Source organism: Ammospiza caudacuta, chromosome 21 (genome assembly GCF_027887145.1).
Source record: "Ammospiza caudacuta isolate bAmmCau1 chromosome 21, bAmmCau1.pri, whole genome shotgun sequence".
NCBI classification, from domain to species: domain Eukaryota; kingdom Metazoa; phylum Chordata; class Aves; order Passeriformes; family Passerellidae; genus Ammospiza; species Ammospiza caudacuta.
The window spans coordinates 10,639,296-10,661,686 of NC_080613.1; the positions used below are offsets into that span (position 1 = coordinate 10,639,296).

At 48.4% G+C, this 22,391-nt stretch overlaps 1 protein-coding gene across 1 annotated transcript in view; it reads left to right on the forward strand.

Annotated features, from left to right (window-relative positions):
- The window catches only part of ZNF618 (zinc finger protein 618), a 150,124-nt gene that overhangs the window by 99,408 nt on the left and 28,325 nt on the right, over nt 1-22,391 (forward strand). Inside the window, exons 7-10 of the mRNA XM_058818372.1 lie at nt 10,562-10,651; nt 12,754-12,831; nt 13,823-13,912; nt 20,992-21,180. Of these exons, the coding sequence (XP_058674355.1) occupies nt 10,562-10,651; nt 12,754-12,831; nt 13,823-13,912; nt 20,992-21,180 (447 nt within the window). The remainder of the gene's footprint in view (nt 1-10,561; nt 10,652-12,753; nt 12,832-13,822; nt 13,913-20,991; nt 21,181-22,391) is intronic.

Sequence of the window (22,391 nt, forward strand, 5' to 3'; positions counted from 1 at the left end):
CAGGATGTGGTGCTTTCAGGAGCCTTGATCTCCAGCGTGTCAGTCAGGCTGGCTGAATCAGGACAGCTTGCTGACAGTGGGGGTTGAGTGTGATCTTTCCCTGGTGACACCTTTTTTGAGGACCATCACAAGCAAGCTGCAGTTTAAAGCAGGCTGTGCTCCCAGGCTGTACTGTGACACCATGCAGGGGATGGGCAGGAAAACAGCCTGGAAAAAGTGCTCCACTAAAAAAGAGCTCCACTGCAAAAAGAGCTCCACTACAAAAAGAGCTCCACTACAATCAGTTCTACTGCCCTGCTTGCTTCCATGCCTGGGCTGCTGCAGTTCTTCCTTAGACAATCCAGGTGCATTTGCTGGAGGCTGGAATTCCAGTCATGGTGGTTTGCTGGAATTCCACTCATGGTGGTTTGCTGGTAGATCCCAGCCCTTCTGTCTCCATTTCCTGCTCCTGTGTACCTGCAGCTCTGTTCAAGAGGCACAGCTGGATTTTGTGCTGTCCCTCAAAAGCAGATCCCTGGCAGCAGGTTAATCCTGCACAGCTCTCCAGTCACCTCCCCATTTTGGGAGATGCCTCAGAGCCCAGCCTACAGATCCTGTGTGTAAGCCCAGAGCATCCCTGGGCTCCTCCTTCCCTTGTGCCTGAAATCCTGGCATAAACAGGAGCAGCTGTCAGAGAACATTAATGCTCACTAAGACCAGCCCCACGGACTGCAAACTCCTGGGCCACGTCCCACAAAATCCCCACTGATCCCAAATAACACAGCCTGTTTTTTCTTTGTGTCTCTTGGCTTTTCTGTTGTTTTAAGCCCCTTTTCCTTGCTTGGAAGTAATTTTTGAAAATCACAAATACCATCTCACAGGTGAAGATATATCTGGGTGTTTCAGACCACCCTCAGGCTGCAGGAGAAGCAAAATGTGGTCATTGGAATTTGTCACACAATGCCACCACACAGCCTGATGAGCAGCTCAGGAGCAAATCCCAAGGAAGGCAGGGATGCACAGCATCTGCTGCAGTGTCACAGGGTTAAAAAGAACTGATTTTAAGGATAAATAGGATGGCAAGAGGTGCCAAAGTGATCTTCAGAAGAAGTACTTTTGAAAATTTGATAATATATATATTTAATGTAAATACATCCTGAATTTACTTTCTTCTTCCCCATTTGTAGCTGCTCATACTTATTGTGTGTACCTGGGTGCTGGGCTAAGACAGGACAGCTGGTGGGAGGGGGTCACTAATGTTCACTGGGTCTGAGGATGTTGTAGGCAGCAAACAGAACATTTTCCTTTCCAGTTTCTCAGCCAGATGCCCTCAAACTCACCAGCTGGGCACAGATGTACATCCATGCTCATCTGTGTTTCCACTGCAGTTACAGTGGGGAAAAAAAAGGAAGTGGCATTATTTTTTTTTCTAAGATGGAATACAGAGTAAATATTTCAGAACCCCATAAATAAAAAAGATTGATCTGATCTTTTAAAAACATATTCCCCTTTGGGCTCTGACTAAGTGTGAGAAAGTTCAGCCTGAGAAGAAATTTATTTGGAAAAGCAGCGAAAGGTTAGAAGCAGGGATGTGGGCTGGAATATGCCTTGCAAATGTTAACTGTGGAGGCACAGTGCTAACACCTTGCATGTGCAAAAACATTTGGAGGGTTGTGAATTTAAACCATGAAATTAATATAGTCAAAATTAAGGTTTTCTTGCCCACACCTTACTCATACAGGATATGGTGTTTGTAAAGTTCTGACAGGGATGGGAAGATGTGGAGGTGGTTTGCTGGTGTTAATTTATGGTTGAGGAAGAACCTTTAGCATCTCTGCTCCTTGATTAATTTGCAACATAAATGTTTCCTTAAAGTAAATTAACTTTTGAATTCTTTTACTTTTCTGGGGGGTAGCAGAGCAAAGCCCAGGAAGTTGCTTTGTTGTGCTCACTGTCACTTCCCCAGAGAAAAGTGTGATACAGTGAGTGCTGTGTGTGCACACCCACGTGCAGCCAGCATGGTGACCTGTGAATCATTTACAACTGCCTGATTCATTTTCCCAGGGCTCTTATTTAATAATTCTCCTGCTCCTTGGGGAAAACTGTAAAAATGGATTTTATTTTCCTAATGTGTTTGCATTTTAAGTAGGCAAAGTCTCTTTAGATTCCCATTTGCCAAACAAGATCTGCACATGTAAGTGACCAATGAGCTGAGACCAAGGATGAAAAATTTCAGTGGAGGAGGAAGAATTAAGAAAATAACAAGAAACTTAGTTCAGGAATTTGCAGTTGTGGACAAATTTTGAGTTTAAAACCCAAGGTATTGGAGGTAGTTATCCCAAGATAGGATGGTCAGGCTGGAGCTCAGGGCAAGGCTCTGCCCCCAGAGGGTGCTGGCACTGCCCAGGCTGCCCAGGGAATGGGCACGGCCCCGAGGCTGCCAGAGCTCCAGGAGCCTTTGGGCAGCGCTGCCAGGGGTGCCCAGGGTGGGGCTGCTGGGGGGGCTGGGCAGGGACAGGGGCTGGGCTGGGGGATCCTGGGGGGTCCCTTGTAACCCAGAATATTTTGTAATTCTGTGACCTGTCCTCTGTCTGAGGTGGGTGAAATTGGGAACAGTTCCTGGATATCCAGTGTGTTTCCATCCAAGTCTAAAGATGCACTCAGGAACAGGACACACACTGGAGGGTTTGATGTGCTGCAAGCCCTGCAGTTCCATAGCTCTGCAGAGGAGCAGTCTCTCTCTGGGTAGTTTTAATCAGAGATTTTAGAAGAGGAGGCTTTCATGTTGTCTAAAATTCTGTGATCTTCAGATGATCTTATGTAGAAAATTGCTAATATTACTTTCTCAGTTATTTCTCAGATGCTGCCCAAATAGACCATCCTTACAGAAATCTGGATGTTAGTATTTGGAAACAAATCTCTTAGAGTTCCTAGGCAGGAAAACTATAGAGAAATATATTTATTTCAGTAAAAAGAGGATAAGAATTTTAGTAATCCCAGACTGTTCTGGTCATCCCCTCAGTTTGTCCTCAAGATGCCAGGAGAGTTTTAGTGAAGGCAGAAATACATCCCTGGTATATCCAGTGAGTGATGTACTTTGCATCTTCCAGTGTGGGTTGGAATTCAGCAACAGAAGAGGTGAACAACAGCCATACCAGAGATTATTCCAAATTCTTCTTTCAGCCTTACCTTTTTCTGTTCAGCTGCTTGTTGGCATCTCAGCAATGTTGAACCTGAATAGCAAACAAACCCATACACCTTCAGTATTTTAATTCTCAGTAGCTTCCCTCCTGAGGATCTTCCTTACCAGGAAGGCAGAGGAATCCAGGGATCACCTTCCTGACACCTTCTCCTTTCAGCCCAAGCAGGGTTGGTCTTCTTGATTGCCTCAGGTGATTGTGGGGAGCAGGGTCTGCATCCCCCTGGCTTAATTTAATTTCATTTTGTTCATTAAGAGGTTTTATGGAGTCAAGATCTCTTCTTTAATGCTGCTCAGTCATTTAAGTAGCACTTCTTCTTTTCACTTTGGAAACCAGGCAGTGATAATCCATCTGAATTCCCATCTGGAAATCACAGTAAGAACAGAATTTCTAGTCCTGGACAAATGAGTAGGAAAAAGCCAGGAGAGGTTTGCTTTTCTTTTGTGAAACTCTCAGTGCTACATCATTTAATCCAAGCAGTTGTGAGACAGATGAATGGTGTGTTCCCAGCCAAGCCATTTTTACTCCAGAAGGGGCTTTAAAATAAAATTGTCGTTATTGTGTGCTATGCAGAACTCCACAGTGTGAGCTAAATGGACTTTTTCACTTGAGATGGAACTTCAGATCCTTATTGATAGAAAGATAAATCTTTTCTCATTTACAGGTTATGTAGGTTCAAGTAGACCTATTTTTTTAATTGTGCAAATTGAGGTAGTTCATTGCCAGATTGCTGGGAGTAGCACCTTTAGACACTGATCAGACCATTCTTTATCTTACCCTTATTTACACTTTGAATTTACAAGAAAAGAACCCTGCCCTGCCCTGAAGTGACACAAGAATGAGACAGGATGAGACAGGATCTGCTCATGTTGTTACCTTGTCTCATGTGTCTGAATTCTACCAGGGAGCCTCAATATCCTAATGATGCTGATTTGGGGGATAATTATAAAATATTAATATTTTTCCTTTAAATGGCTGATACTTGCTGTCTGTTTGGATTCAACCTGAGCATACTTTTAACTGAGAGAGAAGGAAATTCTTTGATGTGTAACATCCTGAGAATGTCTCTCAGCATGCAGTAAGTAGTGTCCAAAACACCTTTTCCCAAAAACATTTTAAAAATTAATAATAGAGTTTGTGACCATCAGACTATTCTGAGTCAGAGTTCATTTTCTCAGAAATTAAACCAGGATATTCCCCTCTGCAGGGAAATTCCTGGTAGTCTGGCATCAAGTTGCCAAACCTGGTAGGATTACATCCAGGCCTGGATGGTGTGCATTGAAATCTCCTTTGTGATCCATTCAGCTGACACATGGTTTCAATAAAGTATCACAGAATTTATAGATTCCTCTGGCCACCCACTTGAAAGCTTAAAAATGACTGTAATTCGGCCCTGTAGCTGCTGACTGCACCTGCAGCAGCTTTTCTCAGGAGCTGGAATGGCCCTGGAATCCTTCATGGAGAAGGCAAGCACGAGCCTGTGGCTCCATGCCCTTCACCTGGCATTGGGCCCCTTGCCAGCTGGAAGGTGAGCCAGCACAGCACCTTGCACCAATTTTTCGGTCATTTCAGGGGATTTGACCCCTCCCTGTGAGGGTTTGGGATTATTCCTGGCTTGGCAGCTTGCATCCCAAGGAAGCCCTTGTGTGAAGCATGGCAAGCACAGTGTTAACCCAGTGTGTTCCTCAGTGTCTCCTGTGTTCCTGACAGAGGCCAAATGTTTGTGGGAAGGAAGTAAATTATTGTGAACTGAGTGATCTTGGAATAGTTTGCCCTCAGGGAGTTTTTTTCTTACCCCCATTTAGGATCTGGCTTGTGCCTTTGTGTGAGAGGGTTTCTGTCCTTTCCAGAATTCTGGATTTTATTATTATTTAATCCTTACTAATGTAACTCTGGGTACTTTAATCCTCTTAAGGGTTTGCTGCTGACTTTGGGCTCAGTCCTGCTCCCTTTTCAAGGAATTTTGCCATTAGACACCTTTAAGTAGAGTTCTGATGTAAATTGAAGCTGATTTTACTGGCAGCTCTGTCCCTGGCTGTGAAATGCCTCTGTAAAGCTGTAACCTGTGTGCAAGGCACAGTTCCAGTGGGGAGGAGAGGGGCGTCTGTGCTCCTGCCTGCAGCCCTGACCCTGCCTCTCCTCACTGCCAGTCTGGAAGGAATCCTCAAAAGATGCCAAAGGCTCAGGGCAAAGGAATTGTCTGTGAGCCTGCGCGGGGAATGTTCTGCCAGCTTAGGAAGCCATAAATGTGTTCCTTTCCATCTAGGTGCCCCTCTGGCTGCGGAAAGGGAGAAGAAGCCTCTCTCCAGAGCTGTCTTTGTGCTGCCCTGGGTGGAATCCACAGAAACAAGTGAGGGTCCCAGATGTTTTGTTTTTTCCCTGATGTGTTGTAAGGAAGCATTAGCTGCGCTCTGGGTCTTCCAGGGAGGCTGCTCAGGTGGAGTGTGCCCTGGACACAGCTTGGAGAGGTGTTTCCCGGTGGGGAGCATGCAGCATGGTCCTCAGAAAATGCCATCCTTTCCTGTTTCTGTGCATCAGGTGGATTAGTCATGGGGACTGGCTCTTCCTGAAGAGTGCTGGTGTTGCTCATGGTTCCTTCCAGTGAGGCAGATATCCCAGGAAAGGTGATGTTTTCTCCAGGTACTGCCACAGAGCCATTTGCCAGCTCCAGCCCTCTGGGTTTGTTATCAGCAGGACTTGAGCATCTGCCAGCAGATTTTCAGGAAACAAGGAATGTGAAACCACGGATCAGAGCAAGTCATTGACTTGTGATCCACTGGCCAAAGCTGGAGGGATGATGCTGATCCTTTGTGGTCACTTAAACCCCACTCAGAAAGCCTTTTTGGGGCCAGAAACATCACAGCCTCAAATAGAGAAGCTGTGACATAAATGTAATGCAGCTGTAAGAAATCCAGCCCCTCCCCTTTAAGAGCTGCTCTTGGACTTTATGTTTGGGAAACCTTGTTTGTCAAGGTGAATGAGTTATGTGGAATTGTCACAGAATGTAGGATTTAGAATAGAATTCCTTATGGATTTAGATTTAGAATCCTTAGGATTCCTTTAGGATTTAGAATAGAATTCCTTGGGTGCTTCCTTTGCCATTCCCAAACCTGCTGGTGCAAAGGAGACACCCTGCTTATGGAGCAGGACAAGCAGTGCTGTCCACACTGCCCTCTTCTAATCTTCCTGCTTTTATCCTGACTGGGACCTGCAGCATTTCTGGATATTAGGAAATTAGGATATTAGGATATTAGGCTGATCTGTTTACATTCAGCAGTTTTGCCCTTCCACATGTGGAGACTGTTCCTGCTAGACTGCTGTTCCTGTAGTGCTCTGCCAGAGGAGAGCAATAGGATTCAGGGTGTCTGCAGGGTGCCAGTTGCTGAGAGCTCCTCTATCAAGTACCTTTTGTGATTTCTGCCATGTGAAAGCTCAGGGTGAAATTGTTCTTCAATTTCTGGGCCAGGTGGAAATTGTTCTTCACCTTGGACAGGTCCTTGAGGAGCTCCTGCAGGTGCTGTGGGGAGAGCCCATTGTTTGGGACCCTTCATGGGCTGTGCTGGCAGGCATGTCAGCTGGGTGGGTGTTTCCATTGTGGGTTCCTGGGATGCTGTGCAGAGCTCTTGGAGCCCAGTGGGCTCAGTGTGTACCCAGCTTTTGTGGTAGTCCTGCACTTAGGAGGGTGATCTGTATTTCTAGCTGTAATCTTAGTGATACAGAGCTCCTGACCTTTCAACACATTTCTGATTGCTCTTATTCCCTTCCTGGATTTCTAAAGCAAAATACACTGAGGCCAAGTGTCCTAAAGAAAGAAGTGTCTTGTTTTGGCTGCCACTGCTGGACATGTGTTCTCTGCCTTCTCTTTCCTGCCAAAATGAAATATGTGCTTCCTTCTCTGAGGAATATGTGAATCGAACCAACAAAAATTCTTCAAATCTTGAATGCAGGATCTGCTGGGAAGAGAGCTGAGCTCAGCCTTGGGGCAGGGAGTTCAGCCAGTCCCAGTGAGTGCTGGACACACCACCAGAGCCAGCTGGCAGCAGCTCCTGGAGATGGGACAGAAGAGCAGCTCATTCTCTCTTCTGTTGGGATCCACTTGCAAGCAGAGTGGTCAAAACTTCTTTCAGTCCCTGTGGAGTTATTTCTTGGGGTACTTGAAAAACCTGCTCATTTGCCATCTGAGTGTGCCAGTCCTTCACAGCTGAGGAGCTGCCTTGTAATGAGGCTGTGCCTTGCCTTTTCTACTGCCAGCAAGATAAGGTGCTCTATTTTGGCCCGTGTGTTAAAGATGAATTGTGAGCTGACTAAATAAGTACAGCTGATACTCACTAGACCTCTCTCTGGAATCCCTGCTGCTGTTGGAAAGGCTCCTGAGCATGAAGGAGAATGACACTTGAGTCTGGGGTTTGAGCAGATGTCTTTGGAGCATTTTGAAGGTCTGTGTTTGCAGCAGGGTCATTGCTCAGCTGGCAGCAAGGATTTGAATACCAGTAAGGGCCAGCATGTTCTGGGGGCTGAGGAGTGTCCTTCCCTGCCCTGATAGTGCCTACTGCTGTGGCTGTGCCTTGGGTGGAGCCTTAAGGTGCAGCCCCTGATGACAGCAGCGACTTTGAATCTGAGCAAACTTGCCTAGGTAGCATTGGCTGTCTGGATCCAGCTCTGCAGAGGTTTAGGGATGGTTTCAGTGTGGGTTTGCAGCCACACCTGAGCCCCTGGAGCCCCTTGCAGCTCTTCCCATGGCAAGCTGTGTTACAGGTGGATATTGTGCCCCAGCTGGACACCTTGGGGTAGGAGTTAGGAAAACTGCCCTGGAACAGCTTCCCTGTGAGCACAGCCTGGCAGAGCTCAAGAAGCATTTGGACAATGCTCTGAGGTTGTTGGGGTGTCTGATCCTTGTGGGTCCCTTCCAGCCCAGGATTGTGTGATTCTAACTGGAGCTGCAGGGAGTTCTGCCCAGGGAGGTTCTGGCTAAGAAGCAGTGTCTGCTGGGTCAGTGCTGGGTGTGCTGGAAGGCTGTCAGCAGAGATGGCTGTACTGGTGAGGAGGAGGGGGCCTGGCTCTGGGGAGCAGCCTCAGCAGGGACTGCTGTTCAGAGAGGTAAAACTTGGCTGCACATGGGCAGCCCTTTGTGAATTCTCTGTAAAGCTCCTGTCTCTGGGCACTGCTTGCTGGGTGTTCTCTCCTACAGAGCCCAGGAGATCAGTGCCAAGCTGGACCAGCTGGAACAAATTCTTACTTCTCTGTAATCCCTGGAGATCATTCTGCTGTGGGGACAGTCCCCCTAACACCAGCAGACCCCTCTGCTCTGGGCTGTGCTGGTGGCATTTGTTACATGTTCCCTGCTCCCTGCACTGCCAAGGGGAGAAGTGCCCACAGCCAGCATGGGCTCTGCTGGGGACAGTAAGATCCCTGTGTGTGACAGGGACCACAGGTAGCCATGCCTGGCCCTGTGAAATGGTGTGTTAGTTAGTTTTCTTCTGTTCTAACAAGTCTTATTATTTACTGAGCTCCTTTCTTCCAAAGTGAGGTCATGATAGTTTTTGTTCTCTGAACATGAAAGTGCCTGGTCTTTGGGACTGCTTTGGAGAGTTAATCTTCACTTGGTCCTGTAGAGCTCATTGCACTTCAAAAAGGAGGTTGGTTCCTTGGTTTGGGGACACCCATTGAGGTGGGACTGATGCCAAGTTAGGAGTTTCTCTGCTGCTTGACTGTGCTAATTGACTGTGCTAATTGTCTGGGGGGGTTTTGCAGCAGCTACACAGATACTCAGCAGCAATCATTGATCCTCTTCATTGTGGGAGAGGGCCCAGGGAAGAGGGAGGCCCTCAGCCCTGTTTTGTGACCACACAAGGAGCCTGCACAAGATCACATAATGGAACAGACACAGTTAAATGTGCCTTGCCAGTGCCTTTGCCACTGGAGTGTTCTTACAGGTGTGTTCTGCTGCTCCTCCTCCTCTCCCTCAAGCCATGCTGTGTGTGCAGAGTCCCTTTCTCCTTGCTTGTCCAGCCTAGACTTCTAAAAACCCCTTAAGTCTAGTTTAGCCCTGCTGTGCTCTGATTAAGATACAAATAGTTTTTAGTCACAGGGGTAAAGTTCCAGTGCCCAGGTGTTTAACAACATTTAGATTTGGCAGTTTTCTCTGCTAGATCATCATAGCTTCTCCAGTCACTCTGAATAAAGACTGACAGTGATCGTTTATTTAGTGCTGAACCCCAAGTGCTGCTGGACTGAGCAGTGAGCCCAAGTGAGTGATTACACTGTACCAATATATCATAGCTTAAAATAGGGAGTGGTTTTAAAAGTAATGTGATGGAGAAGTAAAATGAGAGCTTACTTAATGTGCAGAGTCTGGTCTGTTGGAACACAGGATGGAAGAGGTAAAAACAAGGCTTTAACTTTGCTGATAGTTGGAATACATGGACACAACTGCACTGCTGCAGGGGAGCTCCCTGAATGGCAGGTCCTCTGTGGAGCCCTGGGAGCTGCTGCCTGCACTCCTTGCTGGGAAGGGAACACACAGGTTTCAGGATCCTTTGTGGTGGCTGTACAAATGATGTGTTTCACTGTGTTTGCCGTGGACTTTACAATGTTTGCCACTTTGCTGTGGGCTCATAGCCTAGGGTTGTCTGACAGGTGGGGTGACTGCTCTGGAAAGGCACCCCAGGGTGTGTCAGGCAGCAGAGAGGGGAAACACCCCACCAAGCTGGCCAGGAAATCCTCCTTATGCACTGATGTGATAGCTGAGCTAAGGACACTGATCCCATTCAGAGCAAACCAGATCCATAAACACTTGGAGCTGTTTTACATCTGTGTGCCCCACACAGCTGTGGTGAGGGGTTGGTTGATGCTGGGATGAAGTGATGGGGTGTAGGGAACAAATGGATATGAAACCAAGCTTCACCAAGCCCTCCTTACTGTCCTGCCTGCCTTGGGCTGTTGGGTCTCCTGGGTTTGTTGGTTCTGACAGATCCTGGGTGTAGCTGGGAATCAGTAAACAGTGAGGAGCAGGTGTGTGCTCATACATTGCTCTGTGCTTAGTTCTGCCCCTTTGTCCCCATCCTGACCAACAGCTGATTCTCCCTGAACTTCCAAAGGAGATGCCAGCAGGGCCTGCTGCCCTGCATCCTCATTGCTGTGAGGGCTGTGGGGTCTTCCCTGGAGAGCAGAGCTGTCTGAAGAGGAAATAAATCAGAATGTGCCCCAAGCCATATAGTGTGGGGCAGGGGGAACAGTGTGAGGCAGTGTCTGTGTGCCTTAGAGACCTGACAGAGCACGTGGGATGTGTAAGTGCATGGGGGTGTCTGATTGACCAGTGTGCTTGCAGTGCTTGCCTTTCACCTCAGAGTTTCTAAACTTGGTCTGTTTTCTTCTTCCTACAGACAATTTTAGGTACACGTGCGACATTTGTGGGAAAAAATACAAATACTATAGCTGCTTCCAAGAGCACAGAGACCTACATGCCGTGGATGGTGAGTAATGTTTTGACACTCAGACACCTGAACTAGGCTGAGAAGTGTTTGGGGAAGCAAAGTGTGGCTCTGCAGGAGCATGTGGCCTGTGCTGTGCAGGACATGGCACTGCAGGGGTCACCTCTCTTTACCATGGAGGCTCAGTCTAGAGACACTGCAGGGAGGAGTTTGCTGTGCCTGACTCTCTCTGTGTGCATGACAACAACACCTGTGCTGGGACCAGGGACCTTGCAGTGTGTCTGCAGGGAGGTTCATGGTTAGGATGGAGAGCCTGGGACTGAGTACCTCAAGGTAAATGGTCAGCCTGATTATTTGCTGGGAAGAAGTTGGTTGCTTTTTGGTTTCTGAATTTACAGGTTTGTTCCCAACATACTTCTCTGTGAAGCATTTCAGATTTCAGAGTTAGGAGCTTTCATTTTTGTTAATGACTGTGGTAGTGAGCTGATGAAGTTGTCAGTGGCCCTTAAAAGGTGACTGTACACGTGGCTTAGGCTGGTGACACCTGGACAGAAGCAGACACCCACTGCCAGAAGCAGTGTTTCTTTATTCTGCATTGGGGAAAATGAAGTATCAACATGCTGGCTTGCCCCCTGCTTACTGAATATCTAAAGCTTCTCACCTGGGAGCCCACAGATATTCCAGACCTTCCCTGTGTGTGCTGCAAGCCTGGCAGTACTGCTCCTCACCTGGCCAAGGAGAGTTCTAGAAAGAGGCTACTGGAGAGCAGCAGGTTTTGAATGGCTGGGCTGTCTCAGAAAAGCAAGTGTTTTTCACAATATGTGGTTGTCCAAAAAATTGGTAGTGTTTACCTGGAAAGTGTGGACATCTGAATGTGCTCTAAGGACAGCCAGTGTTCTTCTGCAGGGCACCACTGCCAGCTCCCTTCCTCCTGTGGGGAGCCAGAAGAAAATCAGTGGCACTGACAGTCAGTGTGAGGGGCATGTGGCTGCCTCGGTCAGAAATGTCTCAGGGAGCTCTGCCAGGGGCCACAAGAGAGCTTGGGAAGGGCTCCATGAGTGTGCAAGGACTGTCCCAGCTCCTCCCTGGGGCTGCTGTGCACCTGAACTCCACCTGGGGCCGTGTCAGGGTCAGAACAAAGGCCTTGAGCATCTGTGTGAATTAGGGCTGGGCATGCTCAACCAGGTCCTGTGAGGATGCTGCTGGGAACAGGAGGGACTGGGGCACAAAGCCTGGTTTGTTCAGTGGGGCTCAAATGTGCTGCAGCAGTGTGTGAAATGCAGGAGGAAAACAAGACCATTTAAGAGGATTTAATTTCTGTTTTGTTTCTTCCCCTCCTTCTTCTATTCTGTGTTAGTTTTTAGTGTGGAAGGGGCCCCAGAAAACCGGGCAGGTAAGCCGAGCTCCTTTGTGTGCTTTATTTCACAAACCTTTTCAAGCATTCAGTAGTTCAGACACAGCAGGTTGATTCTGAACTGGTTAGAGTCAAAGGAGTTTTGTCAGGGATTGCAGTGGGACAGGGAGCATCCTCTCTCCCTCCCCAGTGTCTACAGCCAGTAGGTTGATGCCCAGCCCTAGCAGATACCAGGCTTTTGTTGCACATTCACTTGGTCAGGCTTCAGACAATCAAAGAAGCAGGTGTTTCATGTCTGTGGTGATCTTGTAAATTGTTCAAGGCTTACACCAAATTCTTCTCTAAAGTGGGTTGGGTTGTGATTTGTTGCTAGCTGTGCTGTTAGCTGGTAGAAGTCCCAGGTTGGTGTTTGATAGTTGATGTGCCTGCAGACTGCATTGCTGTGCCTGCTGTCAGCCAGTTCAGCAGCATTAGAGGGGAGATTCCCTGGAAGACAATCAGGAAATATGGATCAGACTTTGCAATGTGTTCATTCAGTTTTTCTCTGCATTTTTTAAGCATTAATTCCTACAAGGCCTGTTAGTGGGCTGGGAGCAGGGGTAATCTGGGGCACCTGAGCCAGAGGAGGAGGGACAAGTCAGACAGAGGGTCACTGGTTCATCATTCCTGTTTTCCAATCCTGTTACAGATGGAAATGTGATTACAGGTGCAGGAGCATTCAGTGCCCATGCAGCTGTAGCAGGCAAAGCTGAGGTGTTGTCAGCTGTCCTGTGGCTCTGTTCTCTTGCAGACCCCTACGACCAGGCTGTCATCGCCGCTGACGAGGTGAAGGAGGAGGAGCCCGAACCCTTCCAGAAGATTGGGCCAAGTAAGAGTTATTATTGTGTCAAATGAAAAGGAGAGCTCAGGGGTTGGTTCACTGCCTTTGGCTGCAGCACCTCTAGAGAAAGCAGGAAGCACTGTCACACAGCAGGGTTGGGGTCTGGGTGCTCACAGGTATGCTCAGGCTCAAAGGAGCATCAAACACCAACAGCCCTGGCCCTAAGAACTGCAGCTGTGTGATGTGCTCTGCTCAAGAGCTCTGCAAAGAGAAGGGGAGGGGAGTTCAGGGGAAAGCAATCTGGCAGGGATGAGAGAGGGCTTGAAGGTGCACTGAGAGCTGGCAGGTGATTCATTCACACTGCCTTTGTGGTGGGTCCTCAAACAGAGTAGAGAGAAATTGAGAGAACACCAGGTTTTGCCAAAGCATTTCCCTGAATTTTCCACTTTGGAAACATTTGATTATCCATAGATTTTCCTTCATCTTGCAGCTTGCTGCCAGTTCTGTACTCCCAGCACTGGCAAGAGGAGGAGGTGTCAGTGTGTGGTTACACTCCATTATTTCCAGTATCCCCTAAGTAGGAATGAGCAGTTACTCCAGAAAAGCCCCTTCTCCTGCAAGAGAACTCCATAATCCCAAATAAAAGTTCTCTAATACTTGAACCTGTTTGTTTCCTGGTTTGACTGTTCCTGTTGTCCACACATCCCAGACCTTCTGTAACCAGAGGACAGAACTGTGTCACCTGTAATACAGACTTTAGAATTGAATTCTCTCCCTTGTTTTACACACTTACTTGTTGTAATTTTGGGGTAATCTTCTGAAGCTTTTTCAGTTCTACTGGACTTTTTATGCATGGTCCATCCCTCTGTTTTGAACTGTTTCCTTTCTTGAGAAGAGGATGTGTGGATTACAGGGCAGGCAAGTTCCACATGCAGGAGGAATGTTTGTGTGACCTGACCAATTTCTCTGTAAAAAGAAACTGGGAGTTGTGTAAGAGGCCTGGCCACCTTCCTGACCTTTGTCCTTGTTCCTTTCACAGAAACTGGCAATTACACCTGTGAGTTCTGTGGCAAGCAGTACAAGTACTACACTCCCTACCAAGAGCACGTGGCTCTGCACGCCCCCATCAGTGAGTATTGCTGCAGGGCTGCCCCTCTGCAGGCTGGCACCTCAGGGTCTGGGCATCACCAGGCTGCCAGGATAGACCTCACTCCTGGGGATCCTTCCCCTGGAGCTGTGGGATTGCAGTGGGCAGGACACAGATCATGTGCTGAGCACTGTAAAGCTGAGCTGGGATCTCCTCTCACAGGGACACTGTTAGGTCTGGAATGTCTCTGGGCTCTTACCCCAGCCCATGGAATTTTACACATGTTCCTTGTGGGGTTGATGGTTTAGGCTGTTTTTTAACTGAAGAGATGCACATCATTTTTATACTCCCCTAAATAATAACTGAACATACATGTTAGAGAAGAAGCATCTTTCTGTGAGCTTCTGGGGAATTATTTCAAGCAGTGAGATAAAACTGGTTTCAAAATCACTTAAATGACCTCAGCAGCTTGCTACTGAATCACATTCAATAAATGATTTATTTCAGGGAGCTTAGGACAAGGCAGTTGTCAGCAAACTGCACAGCACTGTGGTCTGCACTCCCCACACAGAGGGGAGGAGGCTTTAACAAACAGTTCAGTGTAATTCAGTGCAAAATTTGACTAATCATGTTGAGAGAAATTTTTGCTACCTGCTGGATTTGAATACTTTCAAAGTCTGCAGAGAAGTTCTTTACAGCTGAATTTCCTGCTCCCTTCCCAGCGCTGTCCTGAGCTTTGCTGGGTGCCCGGGCTGTGCTGCTCCAGGGCTTGGGGTGATGGAGAGGAGGATGAAGGATGGGATGAGGGACGAGCCGAGCTCAGCAGCCGCAGCTGCAGCCGGCAGGGGGCACGTCCGCCCCAAAATCCCCGGGATTCGGGTTTTTAAGGGATTCTAGTGAGACACCCTTGGGTTTATGGGAGCATGCTCCACCAGACTGTCGCTTTTAAGCTTTGGTGGCTCTTGACAGGTGCCAAGCAGGTTCTCGTGGATATGGACCATGGCAGAAGGTGCAGGGCATCAAATACATGTCCAACATCAGCATCACAAAGCTAATCTTGTTATCTGCCAGCTGCTGAAGGACCTGCCCCAGTGCTTCTGATTGCACACATTGCAGTTATTCCTGTGTTGCCTGCCCATGCAAGCTCCACCTCTTCAGTGAGGTGTTGTCAGCCCTCAGGCTGCAAACATTGCTGACCAGCAATGGGTCCATCTCCTGCCACAGCAGGGCTCTGGGGTCTCTGTGCCCTGCAGAGAGCTCAGGAGCAGTGTGCAGTGAGCACTGGGCTTTGCTCAGCTCTAGCTCATCCTTTCCTTCCCAGTGCTTCCCATTTCAAGGTGATTTATTGCCACTGATGTCTTCACCTTTCCAACCAGCCACAGTAATAGCTGAGTTGCTGGTTCCAGCCCAGACTCTCCAGCAGAAAAGAAACCCCAGCTGTGTTTCCCTGGGGTCCCTACAGTTCCAGTGGCCCCCCAAGGCTCTGCCCCAGTTCTGGAGGAGGAGGCATGTTCTGAGTGCTGGGCTTGAGGCCATTCTTGCACCATCATTTCTTCAGCAAAAGAAAAGAAACTGCCCCTGCTGCAGGCTAGATCAGCAGGCCCTGAGCTGTGCAGGTGGGTTTCCAGTCCTTTCAAGGATCTTTAGCTATGAGGACACTCAAGATCAGTATTTTCATAAGGTTTAACCCCCTCCCCATAAACTTTTCTTTTTCCTTTTTTTTTTTTAACCTCTTTTTTCCTCTCCTAGTTCCCATGACCAGTAAGATTTATGATTTACAATGACAAGGCACTAACCCTGATGAGCATATAGGAGAGGGCACGATGAGCTCCCAAGGCCAGTCCATCTCACACCTTTCTGCTGCCCAGACTGTTCCTCCAAAAATCCAAGGTCCTGGAGGCAGCTGTTAACACCTGACTTTTGGAAAGCACAGCTGGCTCTTCTTGAGTTCTTGCAGTCAGATTAAGTAAAGCTGAGACTGTGTCTTTACCCTGGTCTCATTCTTCTGGTTATAAGGCAAATGCTGAAAATTCAGTCATAGTGGGAATGGTGAGGAAAGCCCTTCAGCATCACCAGTTCAGCTGTCTGGGTCTCTGCTGGAGTGCAAGCTTCCCTTCCAGAGCCTGTGTTTCTGGTTTTCTGTCATAATGAATGAAAAGTCATTGAAAATGGGTAAAACAAAGAATTATATCCTGCAGCTTCAATAGCATCTTGCAGGATAATTTCTGGTCAAAGCTGCTGGATAGCTGCTGTCTGGAAAAGAGCTCTGCTGTGGGCTTCCCTGGAATTGTTAATGCCAAATGTCTCCTTCCAAAGTTCCCTTTTCTGAGTGAGGAGTAGGGGCTTTTTCATAAGATCAGAACTGGGCTATGACTCTTTAAAAATAATATTCTTATGCTCTTTCTCTCAACATATTCACTCTTTCGAAGAAGGCTGTCAGAGGCTGTTTCCAAAAAATAAAAGTGGATTTTAGGCACATTCATTGTCCCAGTTTTAGAAACATTTCTGAATGGAGATTCATGAGGGAGGGTTCAGAGATGTTCCTGTCCTCCTTCAGGCTCTGGCTGCTCTGTTAGATTGAGCTGATGGAACCATGTTTGCCGGGGCTGGGCTGTTGGGATTGTTTAGAAGGATGGAGAGAGACTGTTCAGGGCATGAAGTGGCTGAACAAGGGAAGTGGCTTCACACTGTTAGAGGATGGGGTTAGATGGGATTTTGGGAAGAAATTCTGAGTATCCAGTTAGGAATTGGGTGGGCAGGCCCTGGCACAGGGTGCCCAGAGCAGCTGTGGCTGCCCCTGGACCCCTGGCAGTGCCCAAGGCCAGGCTGGACAGGGCTGGGAGCACCTGGGGCAGTGGGAGGTGTCCCTGCCATGGCAGGGGGGTTGACAAGGTGATCTTCAGGTCCATTCCAACCCAAAACAATCTGGCATTCTGTGACTCTGTGATGAGTTTGCAGTGCAGAGGGAACCTGGGGCACCTGGGATGTGAACTGGCTGTGAATGCACCAGGAGTGGGATTGAGCTTGGTGAGTCGGGCTCAGGAGTGTGCACTCACCTCTGCCTGGAACCTGCAGATAGAGCCTCAGACTCCTGGGTCATGGAAGTGTGGGGAGAGAGCCCTAAAACCAGCACAGCCCTGCATGGCTCTGCTTCCAGGATGGAAATCTGAAGTGATGTCAAGGCCCTGAGAGTACTCAGAGCTCTGCAAGGCTCTGAGCAGCCCACAGCCACACTCCTGCTCCAGCCCAGCTCTGAGCCACACACCCTCCTGAGCTGCTCTGTAGAAGTTGGTCTCAGCTCAGCTGTGGACGTGCCCATGCCTGGCTGTGGGTCCCATGGGTTTGTACCCAACCCACAACTGCATTCCCACCTTGATGTCAACCCTGCCTGGGCACCCTGGACCTCGCTGGGATCACTGGTCCTGCTTAACCTCAGCAGAGCTGATCCTGCTGCTGTGGATTGACTTGCCAGCCTGGCCACACACCTGTCTCATTGCCATGAACTCCCCTGTGACCTTCCTGATGGAAGCTGGCTGTCACCTCTGGGCCTTCTCCCTCCTCTCAGGGTCTGTGGGATGGCCCTTTCCATGCCTGGGATCATGCTTGGCTCTCCAGGGGACAGACAGACCTACACCCACCCTGACACCTGAGATGCTCAAGGAAGTTCACCAAGGCTTGCTGCTCAGCTCCTTTCTGTATTGGATGCACACTGGATGCAATTTATTCCTCCAAAGTGCTTAAAAGCAGTGTTTCATTGAGGCAGCTGCCATTTTGGTAGCACAGCTGCTTTCCACACAGACCCTGCCTAGCCAGGGAAAAAACAGCTCCAGATTCCAGTTGGATGGTGTGTCTTTGCTTCCACCAGTTCAGTGAGGGAAATCTGTGAGTTCAGGTCCTTTTCCCACAGTGTTTTAGCAACAGGCTCCACCTGTTCCTGTGTATAAAGACACACATTAAAACTTTGATAGATTTGAGCAGAGGGGTTTTCCTGTGGAAAGACCTGTTTACCATAGCCAAGGTGTTTGCTCAGAGTATGGAATTTCAGGCCATTGTTAAGGAATCATTTTCCAACACATTCAGTGAAGTCAGTTTTTTCTCCATAAGTGATGATATAATTCCATCTGAACCTTCAAAATCGTTCCCTACCCATCCTGGCTAGATCTTTCTAAACAAACACCATACACAAATTATTAACCAGAATTTTTACCTGGAATAAGTAATGTTGCTGAGACAATCTGGTCCCTGTTGTGGTGATGCATCACGGTAGTGTGTGGATTTGTGTGCCAGATTTTCTCCTTGCTGCCACAGCTTGTCAGTCACAGAACTTTAAGGTCTTCCCAAAACCAGAAAAGCCAGGAAGGACCACTGTGATCTCTGGACTGCCTGGAGAAGCACATTCTGCAGGACTGCCATGATTGAATTGCACAAAGATATGCTTTAGAGAGACATCTAATCTTGCTTTTGAGTGACAGAAAATGCAGCAATCACATAAGGTAATTATTTTGATGAATTATTGCCTCCACTAAATTAAGACTAAAATTAGCCAGCTGTAGCTTTGAGCACTGTCCTATTTATAACCTTGTGTGCTCAGTGAAGGAGGACTAAGTTACTGAGTTTCTGTCCTTTCCAGACCTGGCCTAGCCTGCTCTCCAGGCCCTGGTTAAATCACAGGAGTGACTTGTGTTTCCACTGTAAGCTCTGCTGTTCTTGGCCCTTGGTCATCCTCTTGTCTCCTCCTCTGAGTGCTCTCCAGTCTGTTCTCCACCCTTGGGCAGGGCAGGCACCAGCCCTGGGTCAGGAAGGATCTGAGAGCCTGCACTGCCTTCCTGATCCCCTTGGAAATTCCTGATTGCTCCCCAAGGAGCACCTCAGCCTCTTCAGCATCCCCCTGGGAGCTCCTCTGCAGCTGAGCACAGCAGTGACCCAAGCTTTTCCTGCTGCCAGGCTGGAGCCTCCACTGTCCTCAGCACCTCCTGCACCAGCTGTGTCCTTCAGCACAGCCTGGGCCATGCTGCAGGGCTGCAGCACAAACCCTGAGCTGGCTGACTGCAGACCCTGCAGTGGGAATCAGCCTCCACATCTCTGCAGCTTCCACTGGGGCTGGTCTCTGCTGCCTTCTGAGAGAGTTTGAAAAGCTCCACAGCAGCAGTTATGAGGTCAGCTCCCATGGTGCTGTCTCCAGTCTTGCTGCAGATTTTGAGGCAGGAGGTTTTTGTGGCCATTCAGCAACTCGGGATTTTCATTTTTAGAAACATCTTGGCCTTTTCATCAGCCCGAGGCTGTGAGTTCCACAGTGAAGGTGACTTTTCCAGAGCAGAGCAGAACAGAGCAGAGGAGCCATGTGATGCTCTCTACCTGTGTTGCTCAGCCTTCAGAAGGAATTTGGCATCTGATGAACTACAGACTGAACATTTTATTCCCAATGAACTGTGAGCTTCCTCCAGACTGCTAGAACTGATATTCCCTTGTCTTGCATTGCTGCTCAAAACTCTCTGTCAGCTGGAGCAGCCTTCTCTGTAGGGTCTCAGTTTGAAGACATACTGTTTGTTTCATTTGGGAGGAAGAAGAAGAAGACATTTTGGAGGTCATCATAGCATTGAGACTTTTGTTGCCACATCCCAGAGCAGTATCTGGGCTGCAGAGGATGTGCGGTGATGCTCCCTGTGTCTGGCACTGAAGAGTTGCTGATGGCTGTTTCTCATGGCATGGATGGGCAATAAAGCAGACATTGGTGAGAATGATCCTCATGGAAAGCAGACAATCCACAAGCTGGAAATTCTCATATCTGGCTACATTTTTGCTGGCAATTTGGCAGCAGCTGGAGGAGGATTTTCCATGGAGAGTGAAAGGAAGCATAGAGAGCAAAACAAGCCTTCTGCCTATTTATCTGGCTGGAGACCAAGCAGAGAAGTATCCTGACTAAACTGAGAAAATCAGTGCATAATTTCCTGCAGAACTACACTGACATGTGAGGAAATGTCAGCTTGGGGCTGTGTGTCAGAGCAAGTGAATCAAAACCCCTGGAATTGCAATGCCCTGTGAATGTACACACTCCCAGTCCCCAGTGCTGCTGCTGGAGGTGAGAGCCAGGCACAGCCAAGGTCTGTGAAGTTCCTGGGATTTTGGAAATGAGTGTCCCATCCCAGCCTAGGGGGCTTCTCCCCTGTTTCAGAGTTAGGCTGTGGTGCTGCCATGGCATTCCCCTGAGAGCTGCTCAGTGTGGTTGAGTATTTCTCACTCACACTGGGTAGGATGTGCAGGTGCTGCTGTTGTCCCTCCATCTTTAAGCATCCCACAGTATCACTGTAGAAATCACTGGCAGGGAGCTGGGACTGTGGGTTGGTTGAACCTTTTTGTTAGTGATTTTTCATGACAGGTGGTTGGAGTGGGGCTGGTGCTTCAGGACCCATATCCAAATTTCCATAGAAGAGGCCCCTTATGAGTGAAGGGGGTTCTTAGACAGTTTCTCCATTTTTGTAATGGTTTATTTAATCCATGTGGCCCAAAGGGCTGTCCTCCTGAAGGTGTTTCAGATGACTTTTGGCATTGACAGTTCCTGGTGATCCTCACTGTGTGCTGAAGAGACCAAAATATAGATGCATTCAAAGGGCATATCCCTGTAATGTTCAGAATTTCTCCACATGTCACCAGTCTGGAGATGGGACCAAAAGCCTTTACTCACTCTGCCTCCTAATTCCATTCCATCCCATTCCATTCCCATCAGTGCCCTTTCCTTTGTATTTGGTCAAAGAGAAAAGGAACGTAGCTGGAGATCACTAGGATTTATTCAAGGCTCAAGAAACAAAGCTTGTCCCTACTCAGAGATCTGAGTACTTTAGAAACCTGTTCCCAAAATTCAGTCCATAGATGTGGAGGCCAGAGCTGCAGGTGCCCCCAGCCAGGCCATGGCAATCACACAGTGCTCCTGGATGGATGGGGTGATTCCTGCAGGAGCAGGAATGGGTTGGTCCGTGGCAGTTAGAGGTGTGCAGGGGAACTAAGGAGCTTCCCCAGGGGGAGCCCAGCTGTGCCCAGGGGCTCGGTGCATCAGCAGCTCCAGCGGGCCCCGCTCTATGAGCTCCCTGGCTGTGCAGGCACTAGTTCTGAGTGTTCATATCCAGAGTTCTCTCGATCTCCACTCTTCGTGGCAGTGAAGACACAGACGAGCCAGTCCAGCAAAAAGTCCCCGGCGTCCGTAAACCGCTGCTCCAGCCTCCTGCACCGCGCGCCCTCCGGCGTCCCGCCCGCCTCCCAGGCCCAGATGTTCCGCGCTCCCAACTCCGCATCCCCAGGAAGCAAGGCCATCACAGGTACCAACTGCCCTTCAGCCTGCTCAGCTGCTCAGTGCCCTGCCATTTCACCCTTCCTGGCTTCAGTTCACTCCATCCATGGCTGTCCCACAGAAGCTGCTCCCAGGAGCAGTTGATGCTGTATAATCCCTTCCCAGTGACAAGTTGTTTTGTTAAACATCATGGTAACCACAAGGTGCAAAAGACCCTGTTTCAAATCCTGGTGTCACAAACTCAGAAGAGCTTCCTGACATGAATCCTTCAAGGATTCATGTAATGGCTTGTCAGGAATGGGGATTTTTGCCTGGTTTTCAGCACTGTTTGGCATTTAGTGTTTGTTTTCCTCAAGGTGATGTTCTCATGGCTAGGCCTGTGCCCTTGGAAGTGCAATGGAGTACCGGTGTTTTCACAGTGCTCCATTCCTCTCAGGAACCTCTGAGAGATAAACAGAAAAATCAGTATTACAGAACCATTACTGAGGAGTTAGAAAATGCAAGTTAGGGTTGATCCTCTCATTGTCTCAGTTTCCTCCTTCCAAACAAGACCAAGCCTAAAAAACAAAAATAAGAAGAAAGAAAGCAAAGACTACTGAAAAATAACAGTTAATTAATAGGGTGTGAAACAGTGTGCGCCGTGTGCAGTCCACTGTGGGATTGATGGATAGAGATCCCATCTGGGTGCAGAAGAAGGGCTGGTCAGTCAGTTGGTGTTTAAACACCCCTAGAATGTCTGGCATGGACAGATGCTGAGTATGAGAGGTGGCTGTGGTGAGAAAGGCCATGGATGCTGAACAAGGATGGGTTTTGTTGGTAACACATACCCACAGCTGCCAAGGACTTGGTCCATACAGAGAATTTTACTTCACTTTCAAAAGGTTCCAGTACAAGGAGAGATAACAGAGCGAGCTGCCCTCTCAGTGTGGGAAGGGCACAGTAGGACCAAGCAGGTGCATTAAACCAGATTTTTCTTACTGCCAGACCTGGGGGAGGTTTTGGGGGGAAGCCTACGGGATGAAGGCAAAACCACCATGCCAATTCTTTACAAAGGTCTTTGGAGACCTCCATCTCACTTCCACTTGTGACATAAGCCAGGACTTGAACCTGGGTCTCTTGGGAGGGGTGAGTTGACCCAAACCATTTTGTCACTGTCTGATTTTCCTGTTATTTAAGGCCTCTTGTTTCTGTTATTTATCTGTCAAGTGGCCTCGGTAGATAATGTTTCCAGTTCCTTTT